This window comes from Nannospalax galili, unplaced genomic scaffold, assembly GCF_000622305.1.
Source record: "Nannospalax galili isolate Female #2095 unplaced genomic scaffold, S.galili_v1.0 scaffold527, whole genome shotgun sequence".
NCBI lineage: Eukaryota > Metazoa > Chordata > Mammalia > Rodentia > Spalacidae > Nannospalax > Nannospalax galili.
This window is the reverse complement of record NW_008355476.1, coordinates 9,007-30,717: the sequence shown is the minus strand read 5'-3', so window position 1 is coordinate 30,717 and position 21,711 is coordinate 9,007. Positions and strand designations below refer to the sequence as shown.

At 47.0% G+C, this 21,711-nt stretch overlaps 1 protein-coding gene and 1 pseudogene across 2 annotated transcripts in view; one reads left to right on the top strand and one right to left on the bottom strand.

The window, feature by feature from the left end:
- The window catches only part of Tet3 (tet methylcytosine dioxygenase 3), a 141,187-nt gene extending 130,751 nt beyond the window's left edge, over positions 1-10,436 (top strand). For both annotated transcript variants that reach the window (XM_008852856.3, XM_029555981.1), the window contains exons 10-11: positions 7,320-7,656; positions 8,248-10,436. In XM_008852856.3, coding sequence (XP_008851078.2) covers positions 7,320-7,656; positions 8,248-10,034 — 2,124 coding nt within the window. In that variant the 3' untranslated portion in view covers positions 10,035-10,436. The remainder of the gene's footprint in view (positions 1-7,319; positions 7,657-8,247) is intronic.
- Positions 2,264-3,212, bottom strand: LOC103749943 (annotated as a pseudogene).
- Positions 10,437-21,711: the final 11,275 nt, after the last annotated feature.

Below are 21,711 nucleotides of genomic sequence, written 5' to 3'. Positions count from 1 at the left end.
GTAGTGCAGGCTAGGAGAGTTAGCCGGTGGTGCAGGCCCAGGGACACAGAGAGGGGTGAGGGCGGGGCCAGGACCAGAAGCGGTGCTCCTGGAGCCCAAGAAAGGGACTGAGTTGGTCTGGGTGAGAAGGATCAGGAAGCAGTATTGGTTCCCCAGGTGTCTGGGGCCCCAAGCCTAGGAATGGCGCAGGGCCCAAACTAGGAGTATGGAACGGCTGGGGGGATGGAAGGGTGAATATGGCTTAGGGAGTCCTGGCGCCGATGAGGGTGGGGCCAGGACCAGAAGCGGTGCTCCTGGAGCCCAAGAAAGGGACTGAGTTGGTCTGGGTGAGAAGGATCAGGAAGCAGTATTGGTTCCCCAGGTGTCTGGGGCCTCAAGACTAGGAATGGCGCAGGGCCCAAACTAGGAGTATAGAACGGCGGGAGGGATGGAAGGGTGAATATGCCTTAGGGGGAGTCCCAGCGAGAGAGTTGCACTATAGACTTACCCCAAGAGGCCTGAGGGTGGTAGTTGTTTTTTTTAAATAAGATGTGTGATAACGCAAAATAAAATAAACTGCTAAAACAGAAAGTAAACTTTGCTTTAATGTCTATAGAAAGTAGGTGGTTTTGTTTTCTTTTTTCAGTACATCTGTTCTGGCAGCAAGTGGCAGTAGGCATTAAAGCACTCTGCCCTGAAAACTTGTGCTTCTGTCTGTGCATATCACTTGAAACAGACCAGACACATGGGAAAAAATTGTTCTAAATGTCTTCAATACTTCTCCCTCCCAAAAGTCACAATATTAATGAACTCAAAATCCCTCTTGGTAATGGTATTTTACAATTATTTTTCTTCAGTGACACTGGATGCTTTGAAATTTCCCTAAAAGAGAATCAACAAAAATGCAAAGAAATTTTCTGAGGTCCAATTTTCACTTCACATTCTCCAAGTACCAGCTCTACGTGGTGACGAAATGAAATTCAGTTCGTTCCTGTTAGTTTTTAATCACGTTTACATTAAATCAAATTTAGCTGGATTTATCAGTTGCCACATATTTTAGAATCTTAAGAAAGCGTTACATACATATAATTAGTTTTTATCTTTAAAAAAAAAACACCTATATATGTGTATATATTCATGTGTCTTACCTTCACTGAAGTCCATTTTTTTCTGGCTAGATGTGAGATATAAGATTAAGGGATCAATGCTGGCTTCATTTCTTTATGAGCATTTATTGGGGTCTTTTTTCATTCAGTGTGACTGCAGCATTCTCATAATAACCACACAAAAGGCAATAAAAGAACGCCTGCTGAACAGGCTTCTGCGAGGCAGCTCGTGTTTGAAGTCAGACTCCACCAAAGTGGCACTACGGCATTGTAGGCATTGGATTTTTGTTTTCTTGTTTCAAGTTTGTCAGTTCTGTACTATTATTTTTCTCTAACAGGACAGTATGTCATCACAGGGTAAGTTAAGGCCGAGATACCACTTGCAGTTGCTCACAGTAACACAGTGGACTTAATTCTCAAGAGCTGATTAAAAACCAACGCGAACAGTAGTCACCTAGAACCGCATTTAGTCACATTCAAATACTTCCAAAAGCACTTTGCCACTATGTTTCCTTCTTCTTAACTGATTTTATGTTAACCTTAGTAAAATTATAGCAAATAAGATTGTAAAGATTTTTTTTGTAAAGTTTTGTTTTTAAGGGACTGCTATGTTCAAATGAATATTTCAATTTTCAAAATGCCATTAAGTAATGTCTTTTCTATAAACACGGCTGGCAAAATTAAAAAGCACAGAGGGGCTAATAAGATGTTTCAATTTCAGTGAAGAGTACCAGAGCACACGTCATGTATCGTTCATGAAGAAAAGCTGACAGAAATATTCAGCAATTCATGCACAACTTGAGCTATGCACAACTTCTTCAGAAAGATCCTGAGGCTTGAGAAGACACATTTTCCTAATCACATGCTTCATGCAAAATAGACTATAAAGCTACATAGATGTTTGATTTTAACTGTGGACCCATATTTTTCAAAAACCAGAGGCAAGGGAAAACAATACCAAAATACATAAACGAATTCCACCTGTAGCCTGTGCTGTTTACCATTCAGTGAGATAAAGTGTCCAATAAAATGTAAAATGCAGCATATGCAATCATGTAATCTAGAAACTTTTCATGATAATTTATTGCAAATTGCACTTCACAATCTACCACAACAATGGGAAGCTGGCCCCTTGTTTGTTTGCAGAGTCCTTGAGCCCCAAACTGAAGCCCAAGTCACTAGTAAAAAGACCTGGATAAAAAGTTTGCAGCTGTGCTCAGCCAGCTAGCTCTGCCCTCTGTGAGCCAACCCCAAACACTGCTTTGTTCTGTTCTTTTGTGGGACTCTCGTCCTCAGGCAGGTAGTCAGGCAGCTCCATGTTTCCTTCTTCTTCCACAGGAGTATCTCGGAATGGAACCAGCATCTCTTCTCTGCTTTCACTTTTCACAACTTGCTGAGCTTTCATGGCCTTGGTTGATGCTATTGCTGATGCCAAAGCCTCTGCTTTCAAATCTGAATGGATTCACACCACGCATCTTTGAACAGCCATTTGGAAAAGTAAAGCTAATAACACCTTTAATTTTTAGCAAAACTGCTTCATATAGATTGCTCCAAGATGTATCATCAAGACCATCTATATACAAAACCACTGTTTTGGCATGTTTGTTAGTAGTTCCCAGAAAAAAACTGAGCTTTCCTTCGATGTGAATTCATTTCATTAAAACTGTCACCATCAGCCATACTGGAGGACTGAAGAATGTCATAGGTTTCAGAGGCCAGAAGTTTTGTTTCTCCGGGAGTTGTACTCTTCTGTATAACATTCTGCAAGCTTAGCATCATACCCTGTTCTCCTTTCATCTTTTCTCTTTTTGCACGACATTCTGCCAAATATCAGAGAGCAAGCAAAGCTGAGTGGACAACAGGGGGTTGGGACAGTCCATAAATAAAATAAGGCCGGGTGGACATCCTTGATCCTGGATGATGGCTCTTCTATTTAATAGATCTGTTGCTAAGTCCCGAAGCTGGTTAACTACCTAGCATCAGGCTCTTCATTCATGGTGGTGGAGGAAGAACTCATCTTCTATGCATGAATAAAATCTTCTTAAATTCCTCTGGAGGCCCGGGTATCCCAGGCCTGCCACTGCATCAGAGCTGCACCCACGTGGTGGACAAGCGGAGGGGGCAGTGACCCCAAGCCACAGCCTCTCCAAACCCGCCTGACTCGTGGATCTTCTCTCAGACACTGGCCACTTTTACTACTTTAAATATTGACTGTCATTATAAAAACTTTTTAAACTTTATTTATAAAAAATATGTGGTATCTGAGTTGAACTCAAGTTCTCATATTTGCACATTTGACCATCTCCCCAGTCTTTCGTTTTAAAAACTTTTAAGCTGGGACTAGAGAGATGGCTCAGTGGTTAAGACCAATTGCTGCTCTTCTAGAAGACCCTAGTTCTGTTCCCAGCAGCCATGTCAGGAGGCTCACAACCACCTCTAACTCTAGCTCTAGGGTATCTGATGTTCTCCTCTTTTCTCCACAGGCATGCATATGTGTGGCATACACACTTGTGGCATACATTCACACACACACACACACACACACACAAATAAAAATAAATCTTTTAAGTAATATAAAAAAGACTAGTCTGAAATCTTGTAGAAAGAGCCACTGTGAGCATTTGATGGCCATCATTCTGACAGCTGTACGTATGACCCTGGCCATACAAGGCATATGAAGCTCCACCTGCATGGGGTCACATGTTTGCCTGCCGTCAGTGGGTTTGGATTTACATTCATACTTACTGAAGCTGCATGTGCATCTCTGACATCAGCTATGTAACCAGCCCCCCGACAAATGAGCAGTTGGTGATTTCAGACCGTTCCCATCCATATGCCATGAGGAGGCCCCACAGCTCTGTTCAGAAGTCCCAGGGTAGGAACAGTGATAGTTGTAAGCATCCATTGCCTGGTCTTCTTCCTGTAACCCTGAATCCTGTGGTCTCCTTAGTCTCTGCCTGCCTCAGAGGTGTGCTGCCTTTATACTGAAGAAGTTGGACATATTTCCCTGTTTTCCTTGTCAGTTTTAACTTCATTTTTGTGGGTATCTATTATGTCCTTTGTTGCTTACTTTTTAGTCAAGATTGCCATGTCTTGACATTTGTAAAGTTTCTTGTGTGTGTTAGGAATAGTAGTTCTTCTCATATCACACCCTTTATATTTGACCTTTGCTCTATTGTGTATCACATGGGGTGTTAGAGAAGGGCAAGCAGTAAGGCTGAAGGCCAGTGTAACCCAGAACATACACAGACGTCAGGACAGTGGAGAAGGTTGAAAGACCTATGTGCTCTGGGAAGAACAAAGCTGGGAAAAGTGACACTAAGGGAGGAAGTCAAAAGGAAGAGATGCATAGAGTTGACACCACAAAAGTGTGAAGTATCTGTTCAGGAAATAAAACTCAATCAAAATGGAAAGGCCAGTACAAAGTGAGTAATTTGATGTCTTTGAGTTAAAGCAGGTCCTAGAATAGCAGTGGTATGTGAGTAACCTCACGTATGGAAGGAAGCCTGTGTACATGCCACAAATCAGACATCAGGATGGTCATCAGATTCCTCACAGTGGCTAATGGTGCATAGCAAGCCAACTGAGGCAGAATCTATGATTGCCAGAATATACAAAGATGACTTTACATAAAAATAACATTAAAAAATGGTCACAAGGGGACTGGAGAAATGGCTCAATGGTTAAGAGCACTGGCTGCTCTTGTAGAGAACCCTGGTTTGCTTCCCAGCACCCACATGGCAGCTAACAACCATCTCTAATTCCAGTTCCAGGGAACCTAACACCCTCTTTGACCTTTGTGGGCATTGCACGACACGGGTGCACTTACATGCGCACAAGACACAAAACTCAGAAAAGGGAGACAGAATTTAATAAAATCTACCTAAGGGGTGTTTTAATCAGGTATCATAAGACACATAGAAATGAACTTCATCTAAGAATGTTACAGTCACAGATACCTAGAAAGAGGAGGTGTGGCCTGATTCAGGAGGCTATACCAGGCCCCAGGCCAGGTCAGGAAACAGGGAGCTGAGGGAAACTAGAACCTTTATAGGGATTTCAACAGGAAGGAGTGGACAAGGGGGAGGGTACCACTGAGAAAGTTCTGGACTTGTTGGTTTGGAAAATTTCTGAGAGCTCTGGACTATGGAGGTTGTCTGAGGAGGGTGGTCTCCAGATGCCCAGGACCTGGCCCTGGAGTGATCTAGGGCAACAAGAGATTTTACTTGTTGCATGAACTTGGTAAAGTAGTTGGGGGGTGGGTCTGATTCTATTGGCTCGTTCATGTACCAAAGGTGCAGTCTAGGAAGACTTTGCCACCTCCAGGATTTAACTACCTCTGGCAGGGGCAGCCTCTTGGGGATGGGAGGGTGGTGACAGTCCTAAATGCTACAGTCAGAACACAGAAAAAAAAATTAAATATTTAAGATTAGATAGTAAACTTGCGGAAAACAAGCCTTGTTGAGGAATAGAAGCCAACAAGATGTTTTAATAATGAGCAAAGTAGTTAATAATGGCTGGGCCAGGCATGGTAGTACATGTCTTTAATATCAATACTTGGCAGGCAGAGGCAGGTGGATTTCTTTGAGACCAGACTGATTTACAGAGTAAGTTCCAGGCCAGCCAAAGCTACATAGTAAGACCCTATCTAATAGTGAGACTGTATGAGAGAGAGAGAGAGAGAGAGATATCGATCTTAGGGCAGTTTTGCAGAATGTGGTAGGGCTGCCTCATAGCATCTCTTCTAAGAAATTAAGTACTTTGGAGCCCAAGCATGTGGCATATGCCTGTAATCTCAGCACTCAGGAGGCAGAGGAAGAAGGATCAAAGCCAGCCTGGTCTACACAAGAAGTTCAAGACCAGCTACAGTGTAAAACCATGTCTCAATAAAAGCATAGCCTTTCCACTTTCATGGCTCATGGTGTTACATCAGGACATATAAGGGATTGCTGCTACAATCCGCAAATGAGAGAAAACATCACACATCACTTGCTTTTCTGTGTTTGTATTACTTCACTTCGTGTAACACTCTCCAGTTTCATCCATTTACATGGATGTACAGGTATCTTCACATAGGATGAGTCCTTTAGGTATATGCCAAGGAGTGGTATAATTGGATCGTATGGCACAGGACCCATGCCAACTCAAACTAGGGCCCAGACTGGAACAAGAGAAATGGGTGACAGGCTGGCCCTAGCATGAGAACTATTGGAGGACTGATTACTACTATATGAGGGAGCGTATGCCTTACTTATAATCTCTAGATGGGCTGACTAGACTCTAGTGGATAGATGTGCACTGAAGGACATCTGGTACAAATGTTTGACTGGATAGGACTTAATATGTATGGTGGAATACATGAGATCCGGTGGGGGGTTGGGGAGGAGAGCATGGATGGGGGAGGGGTCTAATTTTGATTAAGAACTGTTCCATGAAATGTACAAAAGTTCAATAAAAACTTAAATAAGAGGATCAGAAAATATAATTCAGCTGGGTATGGTGGTGTATGCCTGTAATCTCAGCACTCGGAAGGCCAAGGCAGGCAGATCTGAGATAGAGGTGAGCCTGTCCTATTTAGCTAGTTCCAAGCTAGCTGGGGTTATAGGAGACCCTAACTCAAAAAACAAAAACAATGTAATTCAAGGGATTTTTTTTAATTGTAGTGGGAAAATATTAGAAACAAGTTGAAATGTTTGATAATGGATGTGTACTTCATAGTGGGAAGATTAATGCATTAGAAAATATTCATGTTAAGAAAAATTGTTGTTTTTAAAAGCCTAATAATTATGAATAATAGTTACCCAAAAGCACTATATACATGTGTGTGCATGTGTGACCAATGTTTACCATTATTTTTTCTAAAATCACTTTTAATAGCATTTACCTTAAGAACATAGGAGCTGTGTGTTCAGGGTGCAGGCAAGAAGGTACAAAGCGTGGCTAGGTGATGTGATGCAGTGGTAACAAAGATGAACTGGTCCCAGCCCAGCCACTTGTCAGCATTGTGGCCATGTGCCCATCTTCCATCCTCTCCCAGCATAGTGGGAAATATGAGATAATGTGACAGACCCATTTTGAAAGTTGTCTTGCAGCCTCTGTGTTGTTAGTTTTTAGAACCTCTGAGAATCAAGAGAGTGTGGTGGGAACAGGTAGATGGCTGGTGGTAAGGTCACATATTTGGGGGCTCCTCAGCATGGACCCCAACCTCATGGCTTCTCTCCTTGCATGAGGCAGGTCTGCACCCTGACCAAGGAAGACAATCGCTGTGTGGGCCAAATCCCTGAGGATGAGCAGCTACATGTGCTTCCCCTCTACAAGATGGCCAGCACGGATGAATTTGGCAGTGAGGAGAACCAAAATGCCAAGGTGGGCAATGGGGCCATCCAGGTACTCACAGCCTTCCCTCGTGAGGTCCGGCGTCTGCCTGAGCCTGCCAAGTCTTGCCGCCAGAGGCAGCTGGAAGCCAGGAAGGCGGCAGCTGAGAAGAAGAAAATGCAGAAGGAGAAGCTGAGCACGCCTGAAAAGATCAAGCAGGAGGCCCTAGAGCTGGCTGGGATCACCACTGACCCAGGTGAGGGAACAGGTACCTCACAGGGCTTCATCCCACCCTTCCCCCCATCTCCACATCACATCACAGTGGCCACTTAGGAGGGAAGGTCCTAGGGTATTTCACTCTGACCATCAGACCAGGTGGAGCCACTGAGCAAGTGTGAAAAGCGGACTGCTTATCTGGAAACGAGCTCCCTGGACAGTGTTTCACTTCTCTTCTAGCTGCTCCCACACTCAGTCTGGGGAGTTTACTGTGATTGCAGGCCCATGGGTGGGCAGTGGGTTGTGAGCACCTGAGCTTTTCCCTGTCAGCAGTCCCTGCAGTGACCCCCAGGCTAGCACTTTGGGAAGATTAAAACTTGAGGAATTTGAGGGGTCAGATGAGGAGTGAAAGCAGAGAGGAAGTCAGGTCCACCTCTGGCAGGGTCAGGACCTGTGTTTAGGGGCACCGAAGGTGCAAATCCATATGTGACTTGGGCTACCCTCAGCACCTCATCCATACTGCCTCTCCTGACAAGGAGGGAGGGTCCATCCCTGTCCTCTGCACCTAGGCCTTGCCTTGCCAGCCTGTGATCTCACCCTCCTTTTTCCACCTTGCCTCTGCCTTCCTCAGGCCTGTCTCTGAAGGGTGGATTATCCCAGCAAAGCCTAAAGCCCTCCCTCAAGGTGGAGCCGCAGAACCACTTCAGCTCCTTCAAGTACAGTGGCAATGCGGTGGTAGAGAGCTACTCGGTGCTGGGCAGCTGCCGGCCCTCCGACCCCTACAGCATGAGCAGCGTATACTCATACCACTCTCGCTACGCACAGCCTGGCCTGGCCTCCGTCAATGGTTTCCACTCCAAGTACGCACTTCCCTCCTTTGGCTACTATGGCTTTCCTTCCAGCAACCCCGTCTTCCCCTCCCAGTTCCTGGGTCCCAGTGCCTGGGGACATGGGAGCAGCGGTGGTAGTTTTGAGAAGAAGCCAGACCTCCACAGTCTGCACAACAGCCTGAACCCAGCCTACGGTGGTGCTGAGTTTGCCGAGCTGCCAGGCCAGGCTGTTAATACAGACACCCACCACCCCGCCCCTCACCACCAGCAGCCTGCTTACCCAGGCCCCAAGGATTATCTGCTATCCAAGGTCCCACAGCTCCACCCAGCATCCAGGGACCCCTCTCCCTTTGCTCAAAGCTCCAACTGCTACAACAGATCCATTAAGCAAGAGCCAGTAGACCCTCTGACCCAGACTGAATCTATGCCCAGAGACCCTAGTAAGCTGAGCAGAGCATCCTTGCCCGAGGCATCTCAGAATGGAGGGCCTAGTCACCTATGGGGACAGTACTCAGGAGGCTCAAGCATGTCCCCCAAAAGGACTAACAGTGTGGGTGGCAGCTGGGGCATGTATCCTTCTGGAGAGAGCCCCAGCGTTGTCCCTGACAAGCTCAGTTCTTTTGGGGCCAGCTGTCTGACCCCTTCACACTTCCCAGACAGCCAGTGGGGACTGTTCACTGGTGAAGGTCAACAGTCAGCCCCCAACCCTGGAGGACGGCTGCAAGGCAAACCATGGAGTCCCTGCAAGTTTGGGAACAGTACCTCGGCCTTGGCTGGCCCCAGTCTGACTGAGAAGCCATGGGGGGTGGGAACAGGGGATTTCAACTCTACCCTGAAAGGTGGCCCTGGATTCCAAGACAAGTTGTGGAATCCCATGAAAGGAGAAGAGGGAAGGATTCCCACACCCGGGGCCAGCCAGCTGGACAAAGCCTGGCAGGCCTTTACCATGCCCCTGGGTTCCAGCGAGAAGCTGTTTGGGGCCCTGAAGTCAGAGGAGAAGCTGTGGGATCCTTTCAGCCTGGAGGAGGGGACAGCCACCGAGGAGCCTTCCAGCAAGGGGTCAGTGAAGGATGAGAAGGGCGGCCCTGGAGTGGAAGAGGAAGAGGAGGAGCTGTGGTCAGACAGCGAACACAACTTCCTGGACGAGAACATCGGTGGTGTGGCTGTGGCCCCGGCCCATGGCTCCATTCTGATAGAGTGTGCCCGGCGAGAGCTACACGCCACCACCCCTCTCAAGAAACCCAACCGCTGCCACCCCACCCGTATCTCGCTGGTCTTCTACCAGCACAAGAATCTCAACCAGCCCAACCATGGGCTGGCACTCTGGGAAGCCAAGATGAAGCAGCTGGCCGAGCGGGCACGACAGCGACAGGAGGAGGCTGCGCGTCTGGGCCTGGGCCAGCAGGAGGCCAAGCTCTACGGGAAGAAGCGCAAGTGGGGGGGCGCCGTGGTGGCCGAGCCCCAGCACAAGGAAAAGAAGGGGACCGTCCCCACCAGGCAGGCGCTGGCCATGCCCACAGACTCAGCAGTCACCGTGTCCTCTTACGCCTACACGAAGGTCACTGGCCCCTACAGTCGCTGGATCTAGGTGCCGGGAGCCAGCGTACCTCAGCGTCGGGCCTGGCCCGAGCTGTCTCTGTGGTGCTTTTCCCTCATGCCCTGGGGCGGGTTGGGGGTGCAGAAGTCCTTCTATATCTACATATATGGATATACCTATCATATATATGTATTTATGGTCCAAACCTCAGAACTGACCCGCCCCTCCCTTTCCCCAGTCCCCAGCACTTTGAAGAAGAAACTACGGCTGTCGGGTGATTTTTTTTCTTTCTTTTTTTTTGTGATCTAAATATTTATATCTCCACATTGTTTTAAATTTTTCCCCTTGTTTTGAGGGGCTTTTATCTTTCTGTTTTGAAAACTTTATCCTTGTATATCACAATAATGGAAAGAAAGTTTATAGTGTCCTTTCACAAAGGAGAGTAGTTTTAAATTCCATTTAAAATGTGTATTTATTGGATTTTTTTTTAATGACAATAGTAATGGTTACCGATGGACAGGAAAGGCAGCAGTGCCACTCTTACCTGGTGAGCCTGGCCTTCCCGGGAGCTGCTGGTTCTCCCAGCCATCTGCCCCCTCCATGAGCCAAGGGTAGCATGTAGCCCCAGTACATCCCTCCTTCCCACAGGCAGGGGAGCCTTTAGGGAAGTCCCTTTCTTCTCCGCTGGGATGAGAGAGGCTGTAGACACCTGGGGGCCTGGCCTGGAGATGGTGTCCATGTCCCCAGAAACCAGGTTGGAAGTAGACAGCTTCAAGCTTGCTAGTCTCCACACTGAATCTTCTGTCCGTTATTTATCAAGTCATACGATGTCCTGGTTCACTAGGCAGCACCTCACGCTGGAGCAGGAGTCTAGAGGCTCCTAGGAGCCCTTTCCACCATGTTGATCAGCCAGTGAGTACTGGGCCGAAGGAAGCTTAGTGGCAGTTTTTTTTAAAAAAAAAAATCGCCCCAAAGTTTAAGTTGATACTGAAAAAGGGCTACTGTATCTTTAAAAACAAGAAGTTGAACCCAAGCTGTGAAGAGCCAGCATGGCTCTGTGTGCGGTGCTGTGCTGTGCTATGCTATGAGGTGCTGTGAGGTGCTGTATGGTGCTGGAGCCTGGTGCTGTAGTATTGTGCTGGGACTTTCCTGACTCTCAGGGCAGGTGGCATCCTGCAAGAGCTCAGCAAGCCAGTGTAACGGCAGGTCACGCATCATCCTCATTCCTGGATTTCCATATCGGACAATGGTGCATGCCTCCCAGCCCCCCCCCCCCCCCCCCCCCCCGTGATCTTGTGTGTGCATAGCACGGGCTACACTTCATTTTAAAGTGCAAGAGTCAAACGTTTTCAACAGGTTGCTATGCTTTTCCTCCCTCTTGGGGGGGCCAGTTCTCCATTGGATCTCTTTCTCTTTTCCCTCATCCCTTCACCCCTTGTAACACACCCATTCTAAAATCCTGGTGCATTCATCTAGTTCTTTGAAATGAAAATGTCGGTGCTCTAATTTTTGTGACATTGTCGAAAGAGGTTGGGCCTGACCGGTGGACATGACACTCAGCTTTAGCAAGTCAGACTTCTTGGGGTGTTTGTTTTCCGTGTTATTTGTGTAGACGTGTTTGAGTAGGGGGCTTCATCAGGCCACACAATGTGGGGAGCCGCCACACAGTGAGTGGCAGCCAATCTCTGAGACGTCAGGAGTTTATTAAGCAGTGGTCTTCATAATTGAGCTTAGCAGTCCCATAACAATGCTGAAGGCAAGTTCAAGTTCTTGAGCTTCCTGGTGCCTTGTGCCAGAGCTGAGAGCCGAGTGGCTGGTGTTGACCATGGCCTTCGGGAGCGCTGGCAGAACGTGGCTGTAAATTGTCCTGAGCAGTTTTGTGGTCTGGTTTTAACTGTAAATAGTGAAAGACTTTTTTAAGCACTTTTGCCTAGATTTAAGCAGCAACTTGAAAAGAATAAAAAGTACATTTTAACATGTAATTGTGGGAGAAACTGTAAATAGTAGCTGAATATTTAACGTGCTTTGTCTATCCACTTTTACCATATTCTGTAAAGTTGCATTTATTTTACAGGACAAAAAATGAAATATTATTGCTTTTGAAATAAATACCCAAGAGCTTATCAGGATTTAGAATTATTCAGAATTCAGATTTATAGGAAACCTTCTGACCTTCCATTTAACAAACCTAAAGGAGGCAGAGTCTTTAAGGAGCATGCTAATTTTCTAGTTTTGAGGGAAAGTTGGGTCCTTTAAATGCTATTTTGCTTAATTGCATCAGTACTTTTACGCAGGTCTCATGTGACTCCATGCTTAGGTAGATGCAGGGGTGCCTTGAAATGAAAAACTTCATTTTAAATGATCTTGAGCAAGAAATATGAATTTTACAAAGCATTTGGAGAATGTGACCGTCTGTATGGCCCGTAGAAGCCCCAGGTTGGCTACTGGCTTGGAAGGTCCCGAGTGTGGCCCAGATGATTCTGTGTTGACAGTGTGTGGATCTCTGACGTGTATTCAGTATGTTCTTACCCTCATCACCCTTTGGTAGCAAAGCCTCAGATGAAAGGAGAAACCAGTACAAGCTAAAAGCATGTACTGTCTGTCCCCCAGCCTGTATGGCCTTGGTACATAAGCTTTAGGCCAGGAAGCAGGCTGCTGTGAGGTAAGGCAAGAGGTGGGCCACACGGACCTTCCTGGTCCGAGCAAGCGCTGTTCCAGGGCTCAGCGTGCTGTGGCTGTGCTTGAGCCCGTACTGATTTTCACACACTACATATATAACCTACCTCAAATCTCAGTCATTGAAATGAGCATGCTTTAGATGAGTATTTAAGAGATAACTATGCACAGCTCTTTATCCCCCCCACCCCTTGCTGCTGAAGGCTTCTTAAAGAGAAAAATCAAAACTTTTATTTTTTACTGGCACTATCATTTTTTAAGTCCTAAAGATGATTGACAAGACATTTTTAAAATGAGAATAAAAATAAAGCCATTGCAACTAAGGAACCTGACAGCATGACCAAGTTTTAAGAGTACTATTATAGCAAGGGAAGGCTCTGGCGTCTGCGAGTCATCTCCCCAGTGTGCCCATCGGTGGACATGGTCCACATGCAGTGCAAATGTTTGCTTCCCATTTTTGTTTTGTTTGTTTTTGCTTTTGCTCTATTTTGTTTCCCTGCCTGCTGAGTGCGAGGGAAGTACTTGCAAAGTTCTATGCCAAGAGATTTTTTAGGATAAAAATCACTTTGCAGCAGGTTCTCACAAAATAACTGGTGCTAGCTAGCTCAAGAAACCATCTTACTGTCGGAAGCGCCACTGGAGGTGTTGCATAGATTGGGGGGATTCGGTTTGGGGGTCTAGTTTTTAGCCAGGTCTAAGTGCCCCACCCTCAGCCCTCCTGGGTGCCACTTTACCTTCTTACTGAGAAGACAGTGTGTGGAAAGGGATCCTGCTTGCCCCACTGGTCCTTCCACCTGCCTCTTAGGGAAACAGTAGTTTGTTAAAGCTAGCAGAGACATAGCAGAGCTTTGTATCTGACAGCAGCAGATGTGTGAGGATGGTTGACAGCCAGTAGCTGAAAACCCGATGTCACAGAGAGGACAGACTTTCTTCTTGAAGTTGAACTGCCTCGAGATCTCAAACCAAGACCAAGCTGGTAGAAAATTCTGATATATCCCTGACGTGCCTCAACCAATATCTCCTTTTGTTACTGAAGTGTGTTTTCTGGACTAGGAAGCATTTTTATGAATTGAAATAGTCTAATAAAATGGTGCTATGGTGTTTTAATGTGACTGTCCCTGAACCTGTCTCCCTGAGGTGCTATCAACGTTTGAAACCACAACCAACCAAAAACAAGGTGGGCTCCAGGTCTCTCTCTGCTCTCCCCGCCCCCTCCCCACCCCCCACCCCATCTCTTTCGGTGCTGTCTTCTTAGACCTCTGTTTACCATGCTACTGTCTGCTCTGAGCAGTGTTTTGGGTTTGTTTTGTTGTTCTTCCCTTGGTGGCCAAAGCTAGGCAAGTAGAGAGGGCAGCTCACTCCTTGCTGAGGTCAGCAGTGGCCTGCCTGGCTGGGTGGGCACTATGGATTTGTGCCATCTTCTCAGGCCAGATTAGAAAGGGCAGGGTCGATGGCTTTTGGAAAGGGGAGTTGGGGGCTCCTGCCTCTTCTGGCATGGAAGGTGTCCTCCTGTGACCCAGGGTGCTAAGCCCTGAGGGGTCAGGCCGAGGTCCGGGGAAGCTCCTTTCTCACCTGGCCCCTGCAGGGAGGTTTATGCTAGCCTTTGGTTCTTGCCACTCACTGGTACTCCTGGTGCTCAGACTAAAGGCAGGTGCTTTCTTTGTCCCTCAGTACCACCAAGGCTGCTTTTAGTTGGTGCTAAACTTCTTGTGTCCACATAAGCTGATGTTTTAAGAACTCGACAGAAAGCTCCATTTTTGCATCATCCACTGTCACAATTTTTTTTAAATACCTCAAAAACAGGAAATTGTAACAACTTCAGTAGATTCCATGAGGGTATGATACTTGCAGATTGTTCATTTGACAACCTCCCTGACCTTGACACATCTGGTGTCATTCTGTTATTTCATTCTTAAGCAGTTACAATGGCAGAATGTATAAACAAAGGAGCGTGGTTGGACTTTTCCTTTTTTTTTTTTTTTTTTTATTGCATCAGAGTTTCTGGAACTCTCTAGGTAGACCAAACTGGCCTCAATCTCACAAAGATCCACCAGCCTCTTGTCTCCCGAGTGCTGGGATTAAAGGCATGAACCACCACGCCTGACTGTTCCATTCTTTGTTTTGATTTTGAATAAAATGTGAATCTCCTGCCTATCTCATTGAGCTTTCTCGGTCATTGTTGCTGTCATTTGAAAACTCCCTCCATACCTGGTTTTATCTGCTGTCCTACCAGGCCAACTTCCACATACCCTGGACCAAAATGACACATTAGAGGTGCATACTCCAGCCCAGGCTTGTAGACCCATTCCTTCCCGTGCATCGTCGTTTCTGGGAGCACGGCCTGTCCCGTACCCAGCCTTCCTGGCAGAGGTGCCTGAGGGCAGACCAATAGGCTTCTCTGAGCAGGGGCCTCAGCACAGAGCTCAGGTCCCAAGCTGGTCTCTGCCTCGAACCAGTGAGCTGTTTGGCCTGCTCTTCGTTTGCTTTTCTGATATCAGGGATGCTTTCTGTAGGATGTCACACGTACTCTCCCCTGACTTGTTGATCAAGGGGACTCCTCTTCATATGGGAACTTCAGTGCATACGAATTGGTTCATTTGGACATCCCAAATTTTCTTAGTTGAAACATTTTTCCTTTTTTTCTCTTGAGGGGGGAAGACATACAGGAGTGATGTTATTTCTTTTTTTGTGTATTTAAAGAAGCAAGGACTGGCTGTCTCATGGCATATTGACGCAATAGACTTAATCTAGAACCCTTGTAGCTTTTGGGTGTGTTTTATTTCTTATCTCTTTCAATTCCTGTTTGGTTACCTGGCTTCCAATGGAGGTGAACTTAACAACCATACTTGAATATTCCGTCTTGACTTTGTAAACTGTGGCTACTTGAAATGAAGTTTATCTGGGGTTGATGGATGAATGGTGGGGTTTTGCAATGTCTCAAGGCAATAGGATGTGTATTAAACTGTAGATATTCTTAGTACAGTAAATTTATGCTGATAATTTTATTTTGTATAATTTTTACCTTTTTTGTTAATATTTTTTCTTCCACTTTATTGGTTTGCCTCCTGAGCTGCCCTCCTTACCCTCTCTTCTCCCCCAGTGTTTCAGTAAATTTAATTTAGGGTGCCTAGAAATTGCAAGTATATATCCTTTTTTGATTTGTATTTTATTATAATTTCCACAAACAACTGGGTTTGTGAACTGTATTACTCCTGGTATCCTTAAAATATTGTGGGTGTTTTAATAAATTTTATATTTATTTTTTGCACTCAAATTCAGTGTGAGTCCTTTTTTTACCCCCACCTTGAACCAGGACGACGTGACATTGAAAGTACCCTGTAGTCTCTCCTTTCTAGTACACAGATGCCAAAAGGAAGCCTGCCTCAGAGCAGGGAGGAAAACTGCCCTTGCATCACTGGGCTTGCCATCTGAGTAGAGGGAGGTTCTGTGACTGTAGCTGGTAAATCTAGATGCAGAGGAGAGATGATGAAGAGATGCAAACATGGCCTTTGTTACCATCTCCGATTTGCTCTCCTTTTCCTTTAATTTGGAATCTGTCCACACTTCCCACATTACATCTGTTAAGGCCTGATTCTGATGGCTCTGGCATAGTCAGGTATGAGGCACAAAGGTGTAGCCCCTGGTGTCTTTTGTCTCTGAGGGAGAGGTGCCTGTGTAGCCTCAGGCCCCAGATGCTGTGCATTAACTCAGGGAGCAGTTGTGGCTGTTATGAAAGGGAATTTCGAACTAAGAGAAGGTCAAAAGGACAGGAAGCTGCCCTGCCGCTCCTCTCTCTGACTTCCTCTGCCTGAAACGCTTCACCAAGTAGATCCAACATCAGAAACAAGCCACCCAGTGGCCCCTACACAGCATTCTGCATCTTGACCAGTCATTCTGCACAGGGCAGTTCATCTGAAGGGATCTGTATACCCCATGTCCCTGACAGGTGACCAGTGGTCAGGTCAGTGGTTTGTAGCTCCATTTGGAGTGGGTTTTGTTTTTGGTCTTCAGAGGAACCTGGAAATGCCTTGACACATGCACTATCCAAGACCCTGTATACCTTTTTTGTATTCACAAAAGTAGGGTCACATTGTTTTGTGACTAGCTGTTTTCCTCGTTGAGTTAGAGACCCAAGTCTGTCCCTTGTCAGGTTGCAGTCATGTTAGCCTCCTAAGGGGATAACTAGAATCTTGCTTTTTTCAACATGGGCTGATTCAGTACTGGGTCACTAGACATGTGTTCATTCCTGTCCTAACAAACCAACCTCACTATATCCTGGATCCCAGAGGAATCACTAGACAAACATGTTTATCCTTGGCAAAGTCCATGTCATGTGGCAGAATTCCAAGACAAATTTTAAAAACTATTTGAAGTCCCAATTAAGAACCACACAGTGGTTACAAACATTTTCTGTGTAGGGGTGTGTGTGTGGAGGCCAGAAGTCAGCCTCAGGTGGTGTTCCTCAGATGCCACCCACCTTGGTTTTTGGACACCGTGTCTCCCAGTTACCTGAAGCTCACCAATTCAGCTAGATTGGCTGGATAAGAAGCCCCTGGGATCTTCCTTTCTCTACCTCCCCAGCCCTGGGATTATAGGTACATGCCGCCATGCCTGCTCTGGTGATCAAACTCAGGTCCTTGTGCTTTCACAGCAAGCATTTTACCCATTGAACTATGGCCCCAGCCCCTGTGTATATGCATTTTCAGTTTTTTTCTTTTTACTTTCATATAAATGAGTGTTTTGCTTGCATGTATGTGTGCCACATGCATGCAGTGCCTGAGGAGGCCAGAAGAGGGTGTCAGATTCCCCTGGAACTGGTGTTAGGGACAGCTGTTAACTGCCATGTGAATACTGGGAACCGAATTCAGGTCCTCTGCAGGAGTACCCAGTGCTAAACCATTGCTCTGGCCCCTGTGTATGCATTTTTTTAAAAAACAACACACTTGTATTGCCATTGTTTCTTTGTAACTTATCTTTGAATATCAGTAATATAGAGCTACATCTTTTTAATAGTTGCCTAGAATTTCCCTGAGAGGACAAGGAAGCATTTAACCATCTCTGAATTAACATGTCCTTTAAGATCCCAACCTACTGCCATTATACATTGAACTAATCCATACCTGCTTCCATGTAGGCCACCCACTGCATTTCTACTGGAAGCAGTAGCATCAGTCAGTCCCTCTCTACCACGTGACTGTATCTTTAATCCCCTAACCCTCCTAGCAATAGTCCCGGCTCACCCACCATGCATCACTACCCACACCCAGAGCATCTCTCTTCATACTGGGATCATTGAGCATCAGTGTCTTGTTCCAGATGGGATCCAGCTCATATAAGCCAAGCACAGAGACACCAAGACCCCCTGCAACCTGGACATGGCATTTTGACAATGTTTAACTGAGGTTAAGCATCTCAGCCACTTTGAAGGCTCTAGAAAGAACTTGGCCCCCCTCCCTAGGTGTACGATGTGAGGTGAGCAATTCTGTCTCTCTTCGTTATTCTCCGCTGTGTAGGGCCAATGGGGTTGAAGAGTGACAATGCCAGTAGTTGGAATACTCCAGTAGCAAGAGCCATCATGACTTCTTTATTATATTTATTAAACTCAAGGTGCAGAGGGCTACAGCATACATGTGGAGGTGGGAAGACACTTGTAGGAGTCAGTTCTCTCCACCCTGTAGGTCTCAGGGATTGAATTCAGGTTGTTAGACCTGGTGGCAAGTGCCTTTACCCTCTGGGACATCTCATTCGCCTGTCATTACAGGGTCTCACTGTATATCCCTGGCTGGCCTTGAATTCACAGAGCTCCATCTGCCTCTGCCTCCTGAGTGCTGGGATAAAAGGCATGTGCCACCACACCTAGCCTCCTGCCCTGACTCTTGATATACAAAGCTGTCAGTCACTGGAGAGACTGAGACTGCATAGTGACTTCTTTGTGAACTACTCCCATTAGCTCCAGCACCAGTCTTTATGCAATTCATTTTTGTTTGGGGCACAATGACCAAGGATGACTTTGAGCTTCTAATCCTGCAGCTTCCAAATGCTGGGAATCCAGGCATGTATCACCACACCAGCTTCTCTTTCTTTTTTGAATACTTCCCACAGCTCTTGAAGTTTGACTGTCTATATTCATGTTTAACACATCCTCCTTTGTTTTGTTTTGCTTTTGTTTGTTTCTTTTGAGACAGGGTCCCCCTGTAGTCCCAAATGGCCTGGAACTAGCTATGTAGATCGGGCTGGCCTCAGTCTCACAGAGATCCACCTGCCTCTGCCTCCGGGTTGTTGAGATCAAAGGCATGCACCACCAGGCCTGGCTCTTTCTGGCCTATCTTGATCTTCATTTTGTCATCATCCCTACCTAGCTACACTACGTGGCCAACCACTGCCTTAAAAATTCTGCTGTTGGTGGGGCTAGAAAGATAGCTCAGCAGTTAAGAGCACTTGCTTCTCTTTCAGAGAACCTGAATTCAGTTCCCAAAACCCATGTCAGATGGCTCACAACCACCTTTAACTCCAGATCCAGGAGATCCAACATCCTCTTCTGGCTTCTGTGGGCACCTGCATGCATATGCACAAACACACACACAGAGCAATATTTTTTTTTAAGCTCTGCTGCTGGACCTATAGGCTGCTTAACCATAGAGAGCTGCTGTCTCTTGGGCTCACACTGTCCTTTTACATTGCTGTAGGTGGAGATGACTTCAGGGCTTTGGCTTGCACACCACTCACTCATCTGTACTCTTCTCCAAAGAGCTGTCTTCAGAGTGGGCCAGGGAGTTCAATGACCTCTGACCTTGAGACTCCTCCAAACCCTCTGCACCCAGGCTCCATGGCTAGTCCCAGGTGCCTGCAGTCATCTGACCTCTCCCACCCCCACCAAGAGAATCAACTCACTCTCCACAGCCTCCCAGAAGTGCTAGAGTCCAGGTCTGCAGATGACCCTCCTCCCAGAGCAGCAAAGCCCCCTTGCAAAACAGGAACTGGCCAGGCAGCTGCATTTAGAACTCTCTCAACACAAAGCTGTTTCCCAGATAATTTTAGAAGACAAAAAGGCCCTGCATCCCCTGACCCACTATTGTAAGAGCTGCCTCAACATAAGCTGCTTCCTTTAAGATAAGTTTGGAAGGGAAGCAGACACCTTACTCTCCTGACCCAAGACCGGATTGATGTAAGGGACTGTCTCAGCAGAGACTACTTCCTGGTGGGATCCAGACCCCTCTGCTTGTGTAGCAGGAGGCCTCCAAAGATGGCGTGGACCCAGAGCCCTGGGATTCAGCAAGTATTCGCTTCACTTCTTGGTCCGCAAATAGGCCGCCAAAAGGAGCCCACACCTCTGTACCCTGCTCACGAGCCCAGTGACTGCTGACAGACTGCATGGCGTGGACCAATCAGAAAATGATACGCTGACTAAAGGGACTTGAGGGCAGAGAAAAGGGAAATATAAGGCCTGCCCCCTCCTGCATTAAACAAGCCTGCAGCACCTCACCTAGTGCTTGCTTCTACCTGACTCCCAGGGTCTGTGTGTCGTGACTCCGTGCCTCTTGCCCCCCCAATCGGCAAGGGACCTGATCCAGGTTAGGGTCTTCACAGCTGGCCTGAGGAGAACCCGCAACACCTGGCGCCCGAACAGCGACTCCTACCCACAGTGTTGGCGACACCCAGAACCTCAGTTCGTTCGGTAAATAGGCCCCTGGATTTCTCTTTCTTCGGCTGCTCGAGGGTAAGCAAGTAGCTCCCTCCTCTGTCCCCTCTACCCTGTTTGTCGTCTTTATTGTTGGACTAGTTTGTTAGATCAGGGAGGCACACTCCGCCACGTGGTCCCAAAGCCCACGTCGGCACCTCCCCCCTCTCGGCTCGTCCGGTGAGTTCACATAAGGGCTGATCCACCCCGAACTCAGAGCCCAGGCTTCAGGTCACCCTGTTGCCTGTCCCGGAGACACCGTGTGAGCATATGGCTGGAGGTGTCACGGCCTCCAGAAGTCCCTCACTGAGCACATTTGGATCCGATACACCTTTACATGCCGGGGAGGTTTACATCCTAGTGGCTCACAGTGCTTCTTTGTTTCCTTTGTGCCCTCTTGGTAGTCACCCTCGTCTTCTACTTTTGTGGTGAATTCCCCTTTGCGAGACCCTCTCACAATGGGGAATTTACCACCACAATGCAGGGAACCACAAACGGCAGCACTCAAGGTTCTCCTTAAAACTAGAGGGTTGAAAGTGAAACCAAAAGATATCGAACCCTTTTGGGATGAAGCCACCAATTTAGCTCCGTGGGTTCCCCTGAAAACATGTGGGACCCTGACATGTGGATGCGGGTCCTCTTCCTGGCCTGAAAAAGGGAGGTCGGGTCAGGGATCACTCCCCCTGCATCGTTCATACTGATCCTCCTAGCCATCATTGCTAGCCTTAAATCCTCCTCTCCTGAGGAAGTCATCTTGGCCCACAACAAACACTGCCAGGAGCAATCTAGTGTAGATCTGGCTATTACCTTGACCCCTGACCTCCTGGACCCAGAGGTGGATGCAGCCTCTTCCAGTAAGGAAGGAGCTCCTTTGCATATATCTCAGGATTCTCTCCTAGAGCTACCATGCCCAGAAATTTCCCCGCTCTGATACCCATCGAAGGAGTTACTTTCTCCACCCCCCCAGTAACCATCCCACCCCTTCCCCTGCTACCCTGCCCCTCCCTCCTAGGCTGCCCTCCTTAAACCCTCACCTGCCTTTGTCCGCATTTCTGGTTAACATCAGCCCGGATCAGCCCTGATGTGGTGCAGTGTCCATGGCTGCCCACCCCACTTGTTGACCTCGCTCTTATCCACAAGGCAGCTGAGCAATCGGGCCCTGACTTCCCATATTTCAAACAGGTTCTTCACCAGTGGTCCTTACATTTACAAACCCACTAAGATTGGTATAGCTTACTAAAGGCAGTCTTAGAACCCTCGGTCTTTCTAAACTGGCGCGCAGCCTATGACTATCAGGCTGAAAGCCAGGCACGCCTAAATCTCCAATATGGCCTCAACATTCCGTTGGACACGCTCACAGGATGCGGACAATAT